Source organism: Protobothrops mucrosquamatus, unplaced genomic scaffold, assembly GCF_001527695.2.
Source record: "Protobothrops mucrosquamatus isolate PMUCROS unplaced genomic scaffold, P.Mucros_1.0 scaffold346, whole genome shotgun sequence".
Classification (NCBI taxonomy): Eukaryota; Metazoa; Chordata; class Lepidosauria; order Squamata; family Viperidae; genus Protobothrops; species Protobothrops mucrosquamatus.
In genome coordinates this window covers 207807-224476 of record NW_015386683.1, presented here as the reverse complement: position 1 = coordinate 224476, position 16670 = coordinate 207807, and the positions used below count along the sequence as shown (strand labels likewise).

The window sequence follows — 16670 nt, the reverse complement described above, 5'->3', positions numbered from 1 at the left end:
ATGTTCAGCAACCAGTGACCAGAAAGGCAAAGCAAAGATGTAATGACAGATATTTCATATTTTTCCATCATTTCATAGGGTTCCCCGCCCCCCCGCTTCCTTGCTTAGGATGCTGAGCTTTTCCAAAAAATTATCTTGTCTTTTCTTTTTCCCCTTAGAAATTGGTAAGAACTTGCACTGCTTACATTCAGTGATTTGTTGCCAAATTTTGGTGTTGGGATTCTGTAACGTTCCAGGGTTGTCAAACAAAGGGATCGTGGGGGGCAGGTTGTCCAGTCTGAAACAGGTCTTTGTGTTTAAACTTTTCAAAACCATTTGAAAAAGCCTAGAGATTGAAACATGTGGCATCTCAGCCTTTCTCCTAGATTTATTGTCAGAACAAGTAATAGGAAACAGGCCAGGAGCATTAATGTTCATTGCCTTGAGTTTTATATGTAAAAAGATGGAATCAAAATCTAATCATCATCATGATTAGCATTAGTCTGGGAAGCCCATCAGATTCAGAGGAAGAAAGGTACTTTACACAGTGTTTCACAGCTTGACGATGAGTGGGACTTGGCTGGCTGGGGAATTCTGGGAGCTGAAATCCAGTCATCGTAAAGTTGTTAAGGTTGAGAAACACTTCTTTAGAAAGTGCACAGGTACGCATATAACACCTGTCAGCAGTTTCCTTAAACTGCACAAGTGTTTTCCCAGGCTCAAGCTACAGTTCTTCTTCCCATTAGAATATTAGCATGAACAAGATATTAGTTGCTGTGATCAAGGCATCTGTGTAATGCCTTTCCTGAAGCAGCAAAAGAACTGAAAACCTGTAATTGGAACTAACCTTCTCTCCCTCAGTTTGTTTGAAAGTGGCATCAATTGGGGTCGTGTGATAGCCCTGCTGGGCTTCGGCTACAGGATGGCAATCCACGTATACCAGCATGGGATAACTGGTTTCCTGAGAAGAATTGCACATTACATGGCTGAATTTGTGCTACACAATCGCATTGCACAATGGATTGCGCAGCAAGGAGGATGGGTAAGTGAACTGAAGAACCATCTTACCTGAGTACACTTTGAAATATATAAATTATATGAGCCTCTAGTTTGTATAAAGTCTCCTTCTCCATTTGGGCAACTAGAATCTATTCTGATGGGCAGTAACAATCTAGGGCTTCCAGACACAATGTGGAAGCCTAACATCCTACTTGCTTCTTTCAACTGAAGAGGCCAAAGAAAATTCATAGCTGCTCTTAGCAGGAATTTGAGCCAGAGACCTTTGGAACCTATAAAGCAATATTTTCAACGGCGTTGTTTGATGGAGGCTGTCCAAGATTGATTGATTGATTGGCAGATGGGTTGATTGCTTTGCTATAATTTATATGCCACTCAGTTCAAAAATGTTCAAAGTGGTTTCCAGGAAGGGCATTCCTAAATCTATCTGGGGATACTGAGCCAAATATTTTCTGTTTCTAAAGATGCATTCTGCCTCCGAACCAGGTTGCAAAACAGCTAAGCAGACAGTAAAATAATGCATGGACCTTGATGAATAATAGTGAAGAAAGGCACTGTGGATGGTTATCTTTCTTCTAAGACCAAGGGTATACTTTTTAGTTCTTCAGATACTAGGGTCCCTTTCCAGAATTACTCTTTTGAAAGAATATGCTGAGAGAAGATCTTAAAACAGCCTTCCCCAATTTGATGCTTCCTCTCTTTGGGATTATAATTCCCACCATTCCCAGTGAGCAGGCTGATGGCAGTGGTCTGTGTTTAAAACCGACACTTCTAGATAGCACCAGGTTGGAGAAGGCTAATACAGAATTTGGATTTATAACAGTACTCTTCTGTCTCTAGGTGGCAGCACTGGACTTGAGCAATATTTATTGGAAATACATTATGATAATCACAGTGATTGTGCTGGGCCAATTCATTCTTCGCCGTTTCTTCAGTCAATGACAGGAAAAGAAAATGCTGCTGGTTTATTGCATAAGAGAGAAAGATGCAAGAAACAACAACCAGGGAAAGCAGCGCATGTTACCAGCTTCTATTCTACCGGGACATCTGTTTATTTATCCTCTGCGTGGTGATTCCAAAGCAAAAGAGCCTGTAGTTTAGCTAAAAGAAGAGTGGAACCAACCATGAGGCAGAATTTACTGCATCAGGCGGCCATTGACCAGCAATTCTTCATGGGAAACTTCAGGCAGGTACTCATGGTATTGCAGATGAGAAAAACAGATGCGCTTTCCTCTGCAAAGTCTTTTTAAGAAGAACACAACCTTTTAGACATCATTCTCAGGACTAATTGAATTCTCAATCAACTGAACTTCATCACCATAGAAAGAGCAGAACCACATTGGAATGTTCCTTGATCTGTGCAGATCAGTTTTGAGCAGTTCTGCTTCCATGAGCTAGGGAAGGGCTGAAATAATTGAGTAATTTTAGAGCTCTCTGGATTTATCTGAGAATCACATGCAAGTTTAGATATGCTAGATATGAATATATATCTAGATATTCCAGAGGAGAAGAGAAAAAAGTGGTAGCTACATTATTTTATTGGCACTTTTTCATTCACTTGATAATTGCTGTCCTAAGTTAGTTGTAATAATGGGCAGAGTAGCTCCTCTTGCTTTGAAACAATATTGCAGTGAGATTTCTGAGGTGAAGAGAGTCCGCTGCTTGTAAAATGAGGCCTGCTTCTGTTCAAAGGATGGTTCTCTATTTCCCTTTTGATTAAGTATGATTGTGGTTCACCTCAATAGTGCATGTGCATTTGGGAGTGGGTGACAAATCGTTAAATCTGTCTTACACAAAGGAGGGACAAAATGTGATTTCCTGCTATCATAGGAGTTGGAATCTCTGCTTTCCCTACTGGAAAACGGGCAAAATCCAGTCAGGTTGAGCAAATTTTAAGGCCATTTCCTATGACGTTAGTGAGGCTTGCTTCTAAGTAAATATGCATATAATCAGGCTGCAAACTTGTATTGATTTCAGTGAGAAATTGAATATGTGCTAAAACTTCCAGTTAAAATTGGTGGAATATATACAAATGTTTAACATTGTTTGGATTGCGCTTAACTAAATTCCTCCTTCTCAATGGGAACACAGAATTCTTTGTACCAGAAGCAGGTAAATGTGCAAAGCTGAAATTTTCTGTTCAAAATAATTGGTTTTTTTTTAACCTTGCGGGTTTTTTAAATATTTTTTTTTAAATCCAAAGCTAATTCTGCTATTTCTCTTCCAATACTCTCCCAAATGTTTACTTTATATAGCTTTTTTCTGATGCTGAGTCTCATTTTGATGTCTAAGATAAAATTACTACTATGTCAGGAAAAGCTGACATTTTTGTTACAACTCTGTTCTCTTTCCATGCTTTATAAAGCCATAACTCAATAGTGAAACTTGAGTAGTTTTTCCTGCCATTCAGTTACCAAAAATTCTTAAGCAGATGACTTTAATATAATAATATTTTTTATATTTCTGATTTAAAAAAAAGATACTCTGAGATTTCCTGAATGCATGTGTCAATTTATTTTTAATACTGAAAAAAAGTAGCGGTTTTCAGTTTAAAGAGAGTATCAATCTGAACCTGGTCATAGTCTTAAAAGAATAGTCATAACAAAGGATAGATAAATATATCTATTTCCTTTTACATGAATCAGTGTTTGACGATTTCAGCAATCTTTGAACTTCTTGTGGCAGAAGAATTACCTAATATACTCATTTTAATGCACTTTTCTTCTTGAGTTTTCCTTAAAAACTATATTCATATCTTATCCTAATATAGACATTTTTGTGTGCACATCTCCTTAATATATACATTTTATATGATTATTTTTGAATTGCAAATTGTATCTCAAAACTATGAAAAGTGCAGATTGCAGTATGTAGATTTATAATAGTGAGCCTGATAAGTTCCTATACTAATTGAACAAATTTCTCTCTTATTCCTAAGCATGGCACTGTGCCATGTTTATCTTATACCTGCTTACTTCAAAGGATGTCCCCTTTTTTTGGCTGGAGCACACTGACAATCTTTCAATTCTGGAACATAATCTTTAGAATAAATCTATTTCCAGAAATTCTTTCTAAAAGAATGCCTAAGCCCTTCATGTTTGAATGGTTCAGCATAGTAACTTAAGATAAGATGACTTATAATTAGGGGTTCAGGCAAATGTTTCTTGTAAGTAAGACTTGTATGATGGTCATAATTATAACCAGAGCAAATTGATTGTGCAGTTAATGTCACTGGTTGATCTGAAGCTTGCTCCGTTTTTCACCAGTGCAGTGAGTAGGTTTTTTTTCTGTAGTCCACAAAACCACTAAAGCAGCTATTGATATATAACAGTCCAGAGCAGAGATACTTGGGAGAGCATTGGGAAAAAAAACCTTTCTTAATATTAGGATCAACATTGAGATCTGCTAAGTACTTGAAGCATCTATTGCAGTTAATTTTGCTTCCTCGATGCTGCAAATGAATTGGGTATTTTTTTCTCAATAACTTCTTTTGAGATCCTATCCCAAGTTTGCCTATCCCCTTGAATCTACCTCAGATTCTCAGGTTCGGGTCCAAGGGAAATCAAGGCCCCCATCACTGAAACTGACCATAGTCAGGAGGGGAGCATCTTTTAGCCAGGTGCAGTTATCCTGGACACCTGATATATATATATATACATACATACATACATACATACATACATACATACATACATACATACATATATACACACATACATACACATACATACATACATACATACATACATACATACATACATACAGGCACTGTAGTAGACTGTGCTTTTTCCTCTCTTATTGGTTCTACAGTTTGTTGAGATATAGGTTTCTGGTCCTCCAGTTGATTCATTTATACCAAGCAGCAAAGTTTTCATCTCTCTCTCCTGCCATTCTGCTGTCTTTGACAGGTTTATGTGAAGGCCTTCATCATTCCCACACAATTCTCTTGCTTTAGGCTAACTTTGTCTATACGCAGCATTGAGGCTATCTTAGGTGCCACCTAGAGGCCCTGGAACTGATTGTTTTTACAGCAGGGGAGACTGGAATTTGTGGACTTTTCTGCCTCGGATGTCAAAATAATTTGGCTAATTTTGATATGATAATCTTTAACTTTGCAAGCAAGAAAAGCAACAGATTTTGCTCTTCTGCCTCAGGTGACAAAAAGTTTTGGGCTAATGCTTTATATGAATGAGAAAGTGAGCCCACAAATGCATAAATAAATAAAAAGAGGATGCCCAATGAGATTTGCAAAGCAAAGCTGGACATGACTTCCAAGGACATTTTCCAGAAGCTTGAGGAACTCTAGTTGACTAATGCAGGAAAATAATTACATAGAATAAATGCCTACCTGCAGATAGGCTTAAAATAACATCATTTGCCTTGCTGCATGAACTGTTCTTGTGTCCATCTTTTATCCTCCCCTGCAAGTTGGAGAAAATGTGGGTCTCATTTCTACTGTCTTCATGGGTATTATGCCAGAAGTTTCATAAATACCTGTGATGGTCCAATTGCCTCTTACTATATAGCATGGTGCTTTCTTCTGCCTTTACTAGCTGTGGATGCTTGGGACATCGCTTTGTCACATGTCCCCCAGGAAAAGATAGCATGTGGCTTTTTAAACATTTCATTATAGCCATAACTGTCATGGAATCCCAGGACCCGTGTGAAAATCCTGCTGCAGATTGCAAGGTAGACAAGATGCTCTAGCCAGGCTTATTGGCTCTGCCATCCAGTCTGAACTGAAGGGCTGCCTTACATCATCTCCCGGTCTGCCTGACCTGCTAGGAAAAACCGTGGTGATAGAAAGTTCTCTTTAAGAGAAAATTGTCTGCTGGTTTAAAATGTGAGTAACCTGAGCATTTTAACCCATAAACATGTAACACAGAGCCTGATGTTTGTCACCCTGTTGATTTAAGATGTATTAGCTTCAGCACATAAAGGACTTGACATTAAGTGGTTTTTGAGAACTAGATAGCACCATTTGATTTAAATTCTCCATCTGAACCATGGAATATGTGCCTCACTAAACCATTGTATGCATTCCTGATGACATCTATGGCAACTTTGAATTTACATTCATTAAGGTTGAAAACAATGGTTTAACTAAATAAGAACTGTCCAGTCAATGAAGAAATACATTGTTTTTTCTCTTTAGCTATAGTTTTGTTTTTTAAATTAAATACTTGAGGGGAATATAGTAATGAATGACTTTGCTTCTTTTTTGCTACTTTTTGTTTCCATGCATCATACCCTGTTTTAGAACCCACTTTCCTCAGGAGTTTAAAGGGAATTAAGTAAACACAATAGTGCAACTTGTCAGCTTTTAGGATCCATGGACTTCAACTCCCAAAATTCCCATACTGGCTGGGAAACTGTTTAATAGGTACTAGCCTTTCTGCCAAGCAGCTAGAATCAGCTTTTTCCATTATTTTATTTAGAAATTTGAATTGCCAGAGAAAGCAAGAGCTTTCCACTCAGAAAATATCTCTGGAAGAGCTGCAGTTTTCAAATCACTGTAGGTAGGTACCATCAAACCCAACCATAGATAGACAGGCTTTGGAGTAAATTCAGTTTTTGAAGGATTTAATTGAGATCTTAACTGTCCTTTCAACTTGCACTGGGAGTTGAGGTTTGGAAATGTGGTTAAATACAGGATAGAAGCTGGTAAAGATGCTTCATCTGGCCTCAATGTATGAAGGAGGAGCAACATTTCTGTTGTTGTTGGATAAAGAAGATAATCAAATCAATCATGTCTTAAGCAAAAGAGAACCACAGGTGGGTTCCATTCTACCTCGATCATAGAAAAAAAGAAAAAAACTTCATGGGGAGGGTGCTATTATTTCTTGAGATACAGAAAATGTGCCTTATCATATACCATAAATCTACAAGTGTTTCATTGTATGCCATATCCAGGAGGAAATGTATTGGGTTTTTACCAAAAAGCTGAATCTTTTATGTATTTTTTTTAAAACAAATCCTCAAATTGTGAAGTGCCTAGCACACCATTTGTTGATGGAAAATAAATGCTATACAGCAGGGTCTGTAAAATATATATCATACACACACACGCACATTAAAATAAAATGTGTTTACTGATATGCTTTTCTATTCTTTGAGCAGAAAACTCCAAATGTATATTTGAATGTTCTCTTGTTGTTAAGAAAATCATTGAAAAATGTGGGTGCGCTGAAAGGTACCTGTGACTTACAGTCATCACCCTGGAGTGTGTATGCCATAAAGGGTAATTGGTAATGCTATGTCCAGGATTGGATGTAGCAGCTTGAATATGCTTTTCTGTTTCTAAAGTATAAGCTTATATTTTCCATATTAGCAGTCTGATGAGCATAGACAATTAAAGAGAATTGGAAATGACCAGAGGTTAATGAAGGAAAAAGGCAGTTAACTTATATAGCCATAATGGAAGGAGGCCTTAGATTGCAATCTGATATAGTGTGGAGGGGGTGTGCCTCCCTTTCGGAGCTGAGGGCCATTCCTGGCCTTTAAATGGCATGCCAGTGGCCCATATTTCAAAAAGCAGCAAGGCAAGGACACCGAACTGTATTTCAATTGATTTCAATTTCATTCAGTTTAAAATCAAAGATCCTTTAAGCAATTTTCTTTATTATTTCAATTTTGAATACAAACTGCAGCCCATGCAGAAAAAGCTCTCTTGTCGGCACCAACAGCAGCTGGCTGAATGTTCTGCTCAGGGTGGGCCGTTTGATATATACGCATACATCTTTAGGATGGGTCAAAGCAAAAATGTTTTGCATAGCATTGCATAGATTAAGCCTAATTAAAATAGCAAATATGTGTAGGTTTGTTTGAAAATTACAATTCATAAGGACTTTTGGAAAGGCTCTGGAAGCATTATCCAAAGTGGGAAGGGTGGCAAATTGGGCACCTCCCCTGTCCACTCTTGCCAATGATTAATTGGCCTGTTGAATTCTAATAGGCTTATTTGTCAGACATGTAAGGAATTGCACAATTGTAGAATTTTCAAAAAATGGAGCTTGTCATCATCTTATGGTGAGCATTCATTGCATGCCAACAAAAATTAGCTTAGCTTCAAGCAAGTGTATAGCTATTTATTATTGTAAGATAAGACTGTTGTATCATTTATTGTGTATGGGATCCATTCCTTAAAAAGCGAGTTATGTTGTGCTCAATTTTGCATAGCATGAGGTTCCATCATTATTCTCCAACGATAATGGGAGTAATAGAAATTGGACTTCCCACAGCTACACTCATTGCTCAACTCTGTTGCAGAAAAACTATAGATACCGTACATTTGTTACAATATTTTATGATTATCTTGGGTTGCAATCTACTTAAACATATAAAAACAAAAAGAAGAGTATTAAATGTCTTAAAATTAAAAAGTCACTGGTTTTGACTGTTGGCTTATTATAGCAATTCCTAGGGAAGCTATTTGGCTCTGTGTTTGCAGCTGTTCAAAGATCTCTTGGGGATTTTGCAGTCTGAACATGTCCCAGTGACATGGCAGCTACCGTATTTACTAGAGATACCCAGCTTTTGAATCTCAGGGACTTCATTTCTTTCCCCCTGAGTTTTGGGTTTCTGCTCTGCGCAGTATTAAACATTTGGAAATTGTTTAATTTTTCCAAATATGTAAAGTATACCTGTCCTATTTTCAGCCAGGAAAGGAAACTTTATGCACTCCTTTAAAACAGAAGACTCAAAATATTTTGGATTTGAACCAAAATTTGAGTATACTGCATGCTAGCAGGCATGACCAGGCACAAAAATTTCTAGAAAGCAAATATATTTTAAGGATATCGCAATAAGGAAAAAAAAATCAAAACTCAGTTTGGAATAAAACCAACTCCTTGGAATATTCTTTTTCCTTGGAACATTTTGCATAGATTGCAAATTCCAATCAATATATAGAGCAATGGATCTAAATAACAAGTCTGCCAGTAAGTTCACTAAAGAATAGACCAAGGGAACAATTTTTTAAAAAAAATTATCTCTAGAATAATTTGGAAAACACACAGATTTTAAAACATGTTTTCTTTAGAGCTTGTACAATTGGAAGTGACTGGCCACACAATGTGTGTTTCAGATAATTTTGTGTACTCTTAATGATTTGCCCCCTGCCTAACTGCTATGGCCATGGAAAGCTGCACAGCTCCATATCAAGGAGACACCTCGGTGTCGATTGCTGCAACAATCCAATTTGAAGTAGCTCCTTCGGTCAAAAACTTAAAGTTTCTCCACACTGAGGGCTTCATGCTGGTGGAAAAGATCATCTGCTCCAGTGCTTCAAATGTGGCAGGCAGTGTATGTAGTTCTAGGGGGCTTGAAACAAGCATTTTACTGTAATTCAACAAAATGTGGAGCAAATCAGCTGTATCAAAGTGCTTGTTTTAAGCCTCACTGCCTCTAGATACATGTGGAATTCAGAGGTTTCTTTAAAAGGTTTCTTAAAAAATAAAGCTGTAGTTGGAAACTGATGTTTGATTGGCCTCCATTTTGAAATTATGGGTGGGGGAGCTGGGGGGAATTGGACCGGACAGAGGCTGGTTGTTGCCAGGCATCATGTTGAATATCCCAATTATAAGCAAAGAGGGCAGCAATCCTTCGCTAATGGGGCAAAAGAGTTGTCCCCAAGTTTAAGACTCCCATAAAAATGTGTAGACTTGACATCATGGGAAAACCACTAATGTGGAGTGAAAATAGTTCAAATAACTAATGAATAAACGAAAGAGGACAGTCAATAGATACACTTTCTACTGACAATGCTGAACAAGAGTATTGTTACCAAAGGGTGCTCTAAAATGTTCCTTTTGCTGAGTAATGTTCCCATCATGCAACTCTTAGCAAGAAGCCCTTCGGTCCTTCTACTTGCAATCTACTAGCCTCAAGGATGACTGGAGCAGTGTGATTCTTCTAGCACTCTCTTACTTTATACCTAGTCCTTGAATTATGAGATCATCATTTATTCTTAATGCCCTGCCTGTTGGCAGATTGGCCAGTGGCCTACAGAAAGAGACTCAGAAAGAATGTTTGCAACTGCACCTGCTGCCACAGGCTCTTTCTCCTTTTGTTCAGAGAAAGGTTAAATTGTAATGAAAGACAAACAGCCCTCGTAAAAAGTGCAGCTGTCTACCCTGCTGAGGCTCCTAATGTGAATATTGCCTCTCCACATTGTCAGGGGGATGATATGATAAATGAAAAGTTCTCACACGCGGTCTTGTCAATGAAGGCAACATTGGAGCAGGGACATTTCAGTCCAGAACCATCTTTGCTACTGATTTTCTGCTTCATAAGCAACACAATTATCTGTCCTGGGTGAAAGAAAGAGATGGGATGAATGCTGGTAAAAGGGAGAATGGCCACAGAGAAGAGAATCAACAATCGGAAAGGCCCTCAGACTTCATCCTGCAGAGCCTATAGTGGCATTTTATCACTTTTTTACTAAACACCTAAATCCAAATTAAACACAAGAGGTGGCTAGAAGAAGCTGTGTCTTATTGCCTGCAATTTGCAATCTGTTTCATTTCCTTCAAGTCCTCAGCTGAAACAAGTGCAACAAATCTTTCACTCCAGCACCCATACGAGCTCTGGACGGCCAGGATTAATTCAAAATGTTTATTACTTCCTTTTATTTGCAATATATTTTAACCTGCACCAGCCTCTTCAGACTAGGGTTTCCCTTCTAGCTTTTGGCACCAAGTTGAAAGTCTAGAGCAGTGTTCCTCACGTTCAGCAACTTTAAGATGTCTGGACTTCAGCTCCCAGAATCCCCCATGCTGGCTGTGGAATTCTGGGAGTTGAACTCCACACTTTAACATTGCTGAGCTGGAGAAACACTACTCTAGAGCATCCCCTACAAAAGGAGGCTGATCCAGCTATTCCATTTGTGGCTCCAATCTCAATTAGACACCTGGGGATTAAAAATAAAAAGCCACATTCCAAGCTATTTAGGACCATAAAAGTGCTGAAGGTACTGCCCAAAATAAAATATTTACAAAAAAATCACCATCAAGAAAACTCCAAGGAAAATACTGGTAATGTGGCAGTGCTGATTGGTGAAGCCACTTTCTAGCACAGCTGTTCTCAACCTATGGGTCGCGACCCCATTTGGGGTCGATCGACCATTTCACGGGGGTCGCCAAGCAAGGCTGTCTGCCATTTTTTTTGTCCGCCATTTTTTTTCCCTTTTCTGGCGGGTGCATTACCTCCCTTGGGCTGGGCCAGCTGGTGGTCGGCCTGCTCCGTCTCTGCCGCTTGCCAGCTACGCCTCGGCCGGCGCAGGGGGCGGAACCACGCATGCCCGGCACTCCCGGGCAGGGAAAGTCCTCAACTTACGACCGGTTGGGTAGTCCTCAACTTACAACCGGTTTAGTCCTCAACTTATGACCGGTTTAGTCCTCAACTTACGACCGGTTGGGGGTCGCAGCATTAAAAAGGTTGAGAACCACTGTTCTAGCAGAATCCATTAGCAGAAGAGCCAAAGAGAAAGTGGGCTTTTTTAATCTTCCTTTTAGCAGTGAGATGGTGGCTGGGAAGGCAAAGGATGCCTCATTCTGTGCCATGGAAACATCTTGTTACTGATTAGCTAGACTCCCCACTAATATATATATATATGTATGTACATATATCTCCATCACCCTATCTATGCCCCTTTGAGAAAAGCAACATTATGCAAAATGCAGAAAAGTGGTAAGAAATCATGAACAAAAGAAAATAAAGGCAGGAAATAAAGAGGAAAAGTAAAGCAAACTCAACTGAGTCAGTACTAACCCCATCCGCTAGTGCCTCTCCATAGATTTCTGTCCTTAACGAACCATTCCACTTCCATCTCTCCACACATCCATCCATACGCTGCCTTTTATCCCTGAAGTTTAGATGCTCTCTCTGGGGGCTGCTTTTGAAGATCACCCAGAAGGTGTGATTGGTTCAGAATGCAGCAGCTCTCTCAATGGACATTCATTGCTGGAAGCATATCTGTATTACTAACATTGCATTGGCAGCCAATAGTTTACACCTATACAATCCAAAGTGCTGGTTATTACCCATAAAGCCACTTATTGCTTGATGTCTTGGCACATGCTGGATTTCCTTCTCTAAGCAGAGTCGATTCTTCTGAGATTCCTCCCCATAAAACTGTTGGTGGTGCCTCATTTCCGTGAAGTGAAAAGGGGCTGTTTTTGGTAATACCCCTGTAATTTGGAACAACCTCTTCCAGAACAAGATTAGCCCTTTATGGTAGTTAACTAAAACTGAGCTCTTCTGGAGAGCATGGGAGATTAATGAGATGTTGCCATCTGTGTCTAATTCACTGCTCTATTTTATATTTATATTTTTTTTACTCTGGACATTTTATTTCTTTGCATTGATGTCTGTATTTTTTTTTTTTACTGTTGCTGCCAGACAGTGGGACTTGTGAGTTATATAGACAACATACAGACCTAATAGGTAAATAAATTTTTGAAGAAAATGTTTGCTGAAAGCCTCTTTTGCATCAGGCACATAGTATCCCAACTCCAATCCTTGCCTTAATTCATGTGTTTTACTATTTGGAGAGACAGCTGAAAGCAGTTAGTTAATAGCACTTCCAGAAAATTCTGGGTAATCCCGTGAGCTGAGCATCTGCTCCTTAAAACAAATGACTTCCACCAAATAATTTTATTCAGTGCTGTTTGAGCATCATAAAATATCACACTAATTCTTTGGATCGCAATAGTGCTAAATTCCATCTGGACACATCAGTTCTGCTTTAAGGCCATAAAAAATGAAATAACTATCTATAGGCAAAGTGAAGAAGTTTTAATACTCCCTACATTGCTGGCAAATCCCTAATGGAAATGGATATCTAGCTTTTATTTGCATTTAACCTACATCTGTAATGTTGTTGTGTATTCAAATAGCTTGTGCTCACTTTGGTGAAGAGGTGTTCCCAAGTGCATATGGTTAATGGAGGCTATGAAGAAAGAACATCAGTAATTAAACTGCAAATCCAATTGCTCAGATGTTTATGCATCTAAGTGTGTTACTGCACAGGCCCTGCTTGAAATGCATATTCAGGGCTGATACTGCTATAAACAAGAGTACAAGCAGAACATTTTTTAAAAAAAAAAAACCATTCTGCTAAGCCACTGTCTGTAGAAATAAGCAACAGGTCATCCTAGAAGTCAACTAACAGATGGCCCTAAAGGTCCAGAGCACTTTTTCCAAGTTGTTTTTCAAATGGGCACAATCTTAGTAACCACAGAAACCAGCTTATTTGCTGTTTCCAATCTAATGCCACCTTCCTATATTCAGCTGTCCAAGCAACAAACATCAGGACTAGGCAACTGGGGCAGGTTTCTTTATAAAAGCACATAAGCCAGTTAGGAATGTGATATTACAATGCCTCAGTTCAATAATCATCTTCAAAAATAAAAAGGATAACTCTACTCTGTCTTTGCAAGGAAAAAGCAAGCTTCCTGGATCCAGTCAATGCAATATTGCTCCTTAGTATTCCCATTGCTTGACTGTACTGTAAGCAAGCATGGGATGAAGTGGTCTGTACATTTCTTGTCTTCATCTAAGACAATTTTTCTAAACAGAATGTGCAGCAGGACTCATGTTTAGCAAAACCTATTTAGGGTCAGACTGAAAGAAGTTGCCGTTGTTTTACTGCCCCAGAGGTAGATTCAATAGTGCAATTAATATTTTCACTTAATGAGGGTACCATCTCCAGTTATCTATGTCTTGAAAGATAGAGTTAGTTACTGTAAATCTCAGAATGATGGATACTGTTTATTGTAGGTGCCTTGGATTGTTTAGAAAGTTTACTAAATCACTCAATGATTGTTCAAGGCTAAGAGTAATAAGCTTTGGGATATAAAACAAATATGAAGAAATGAGTAGCAAGGTACTAAAGCAGTGATGGCAAACCTTTTAGAGACCGAGTGCCCAAACTGCAACCCAAAACCCACTTATGCATCGTCGGGTGCCAGGTGGGTGTGGCCCATTGGCTGGGTGTGGCCAATTGAGTGGGTGTGGCCCATTGGGTGGACACAGCTGTGGTGGTAACGGCAGACTGGGTGGGACTAAAAAGTTTAATCCAATTCCAACTTTGCAAGATCTTTTTTTTTTTTCCACGAGAAGTTGAAATTGACTGATTGATTGAACTTTTTTTTTTTTTGCACACACGGCGGAGGCCTAAAGCGAAAAGGTTTTATAAAACCCAGCTGAAGGCCTAGGACTGGGGGGACAGCACGAGTGCCCACAGAGAGGGCTCTGAGTGCCGCCTCTGGCACCCGTGCCATAGGTTCGCCACCACTGTACTAAAGTAAGTAAATCCTTAAATTTCTTCCACTGTTTTCTATTCTGTCTGTTTGAAATATCTACAGATAAAATTTCAGTAGTGCCATACTATAGCATCATTATCTTTAACTAGAATAAAGCTTATTTTGGAAGTTGGACTTAAAGGGGATATTAGCCACAAAGTTATGACTTGCAGCAATTCTTCATATTTGGTGTGGAAGGACTTGGATGGCTTTAGCAACTGAGCAGTTGTTTCACTGGGCATCCAACGTTTCCATTTTTCCTAAACTAAACAGACTCCAATATTTAGAGCTCATAAACCAAAGCCAGTAAGAATCTTTTTTAATTTGTCGCAATTATTGATGCCTGCATTATAAACCTTTAGCTAGACATCTGCTAGGCTTTCAATCTGGTCTGGAATGTGGAGACTTTTTCAGAGAAAAAACAAATCTAACTTTGGTTGTTGTTGTTTAAATGTAGAGGAGCAGAGGAGTCATTTGAGAAGCTTAAGGCTCAGTTTAACCAAGGGAATAATCTCTAGGAAGAGATGATGGCTTTGATAACATTATTTTCTTTAGACAAATATCCTATGCCATTGTTATACCAAGACCCATTAAACAGCAGTATAAATGGGAAGAGTTGATGTATTCACAATCTTAGTATGGAAAAGTCACATTTGCTTCTTTTTAAATATCATTTTTATTCCTCTAGCTATTAGAATTGCTGTACACATAGGGTGCCACTGGAAGAAATTTCAAAGGCACCCCATTTTTCTTCAAACCTAGATATGCTTGCCAGAGTCTGACATAAAAATATAATTTCCAACTGAACCAGGGAATTGTTTCCTGCAAGTGTTTTTGACTTTTGATTTGACCAGAGTAATACCTTTGCCCAAAACCTTGAACCAAATTGGGTGTATGCTTGTGGAAGGGGGGTGTATCACATAATAAGCTATAGCTAAAAACATTTCTTTTTCAAACCATGTCCTCTTGATCGCTTCAGCTGCCCTACTGTACAACACCCCATAGTAACAATCTCCAAACAAGAATGGTTTGGTAAAGTGATGAGGTATAAAGGAACCCAGGAAGACTGAGAGAAAAATATATCCAAATACTGAAATACTTTATCCATTTTCAACATCTTAAATACATGCAAGTGGACTTCATTTAGCCAACTGAATGTTCAAGTTTTTTGCCCACATAAAGTATCATTTAGCTAGTTCTACAAAGTTAAGCAAGTACTTGGTTAGAACTTAGCTGAAGGACCAGCTGGGAAGTCCAGTGCTGTAAGCTTGACTTGGAAGTAAAAAGAAAACCCAGAAAATATAGCACCCACATTTATATTATGCCAAGGAAACTGTAACTCATCAAGAGTGAGCTCAACTCAAAGGTGACATACTAAAGACATGCTAAACAACAACAAGATCCTATAAAATAATTTAAAAAAGCAATCTCTGGACTGAATTACATTGGGAATAAAAATGGATTTTTACAGGTTGAACTTGGGCAAAGAATATGACAGATCAAGGTTCCCCTACCCACTTGTTGAACTATTCTTCTATGCTTGGGCATGTCCAGATCAAAACCCATCTAAATCCTCATTCCAGACTGAATGTTCTTTGACCCAGACTTATGCTTGGTGTGGTAGGAAACACCTGGAAGGCACCAAATCAGATCATCCAAGTTTGCTTTCTCTTCTTGGAAGGTATAAAAAACTCCTTTCATGTAGGATAAAATTGGTTTGCCTTCAAGAAGTATAAAAGCCAGAAGTCCTGGGATATCAATGGGTAAAGGTAATCCAAAATTGATTCATGCTGATTGACAGTCATGGTATATTTAATCAATTCCTCTGTACAATATATCTGTTGTTTTATTTTAACTGATCAGTTCAGACTCTTCTCTGTTGGGTTAATTAATAAATACACTAAACTGGGAACTAGTTTTTTTTTTAAACATTGTCACCTCACCTGGTGAGGGTGGGTTTATCCATGTGCCAGACTGTTTGGATGTATACACTTCCTGTGAGATTATGCATTGATAAAGACTCAAAAGAGGAAAGGTAATTTGGAGTATGCATGAATGCCCATCTTGTAACTCTTAAGGGTTAAAAGTACTTTTTACAAGTCTGAAATTCCAGGAAAAGGATCACCTTTAAAATATTGTTATCAGATTCAGTGGATCCACCTAAACAAACATCTTCTAATTGCAATCACTGCAGATGATCTAGCATTTAAGAAGAAAAAAAGAAAATTCTGAAAAGGGGACATATCCTTCCTAGAAGGGCAAATCTTAGGACTGGATTATTGTGTGTCCAGGCTGTAACTTAGCAATTGTTGTAAATCATGGGAGTGATGACATACATAAGAAAACCTGGCAAGCTGTTATACATTCCCA

The 16670-nt window shown here is 38.6% G+C and overlaps 1 protein-coding gene across 1 annotated transcript in view; it reads left to right on the top strand.

Moving 5' to 3' along the window:
- BAK1 (BCL2 antagonist/killer 1) overlaps positions 1–1947 on the top strand; it is a 22290-nt gene extending 20343 nt beyond the window's left edge. Inside the window, exons 5-6 of the mRNA XM_015815525.1 lie at positions 841–1021; positions 1837–1947. Of these exons, the coding sequence (XP_015671011.1) occupies positions 841–1021; positions 1837–1938 (283 nt within the window). The 3' untranslated portion in view covers positions 1939–1947. The remainder of the gene's footprint in view (positions 1–840; positions 1022–1836) is intronic.
- The last annotated feature ends 14723 nt before the right edge of the window (positions 1948–16670 follow it).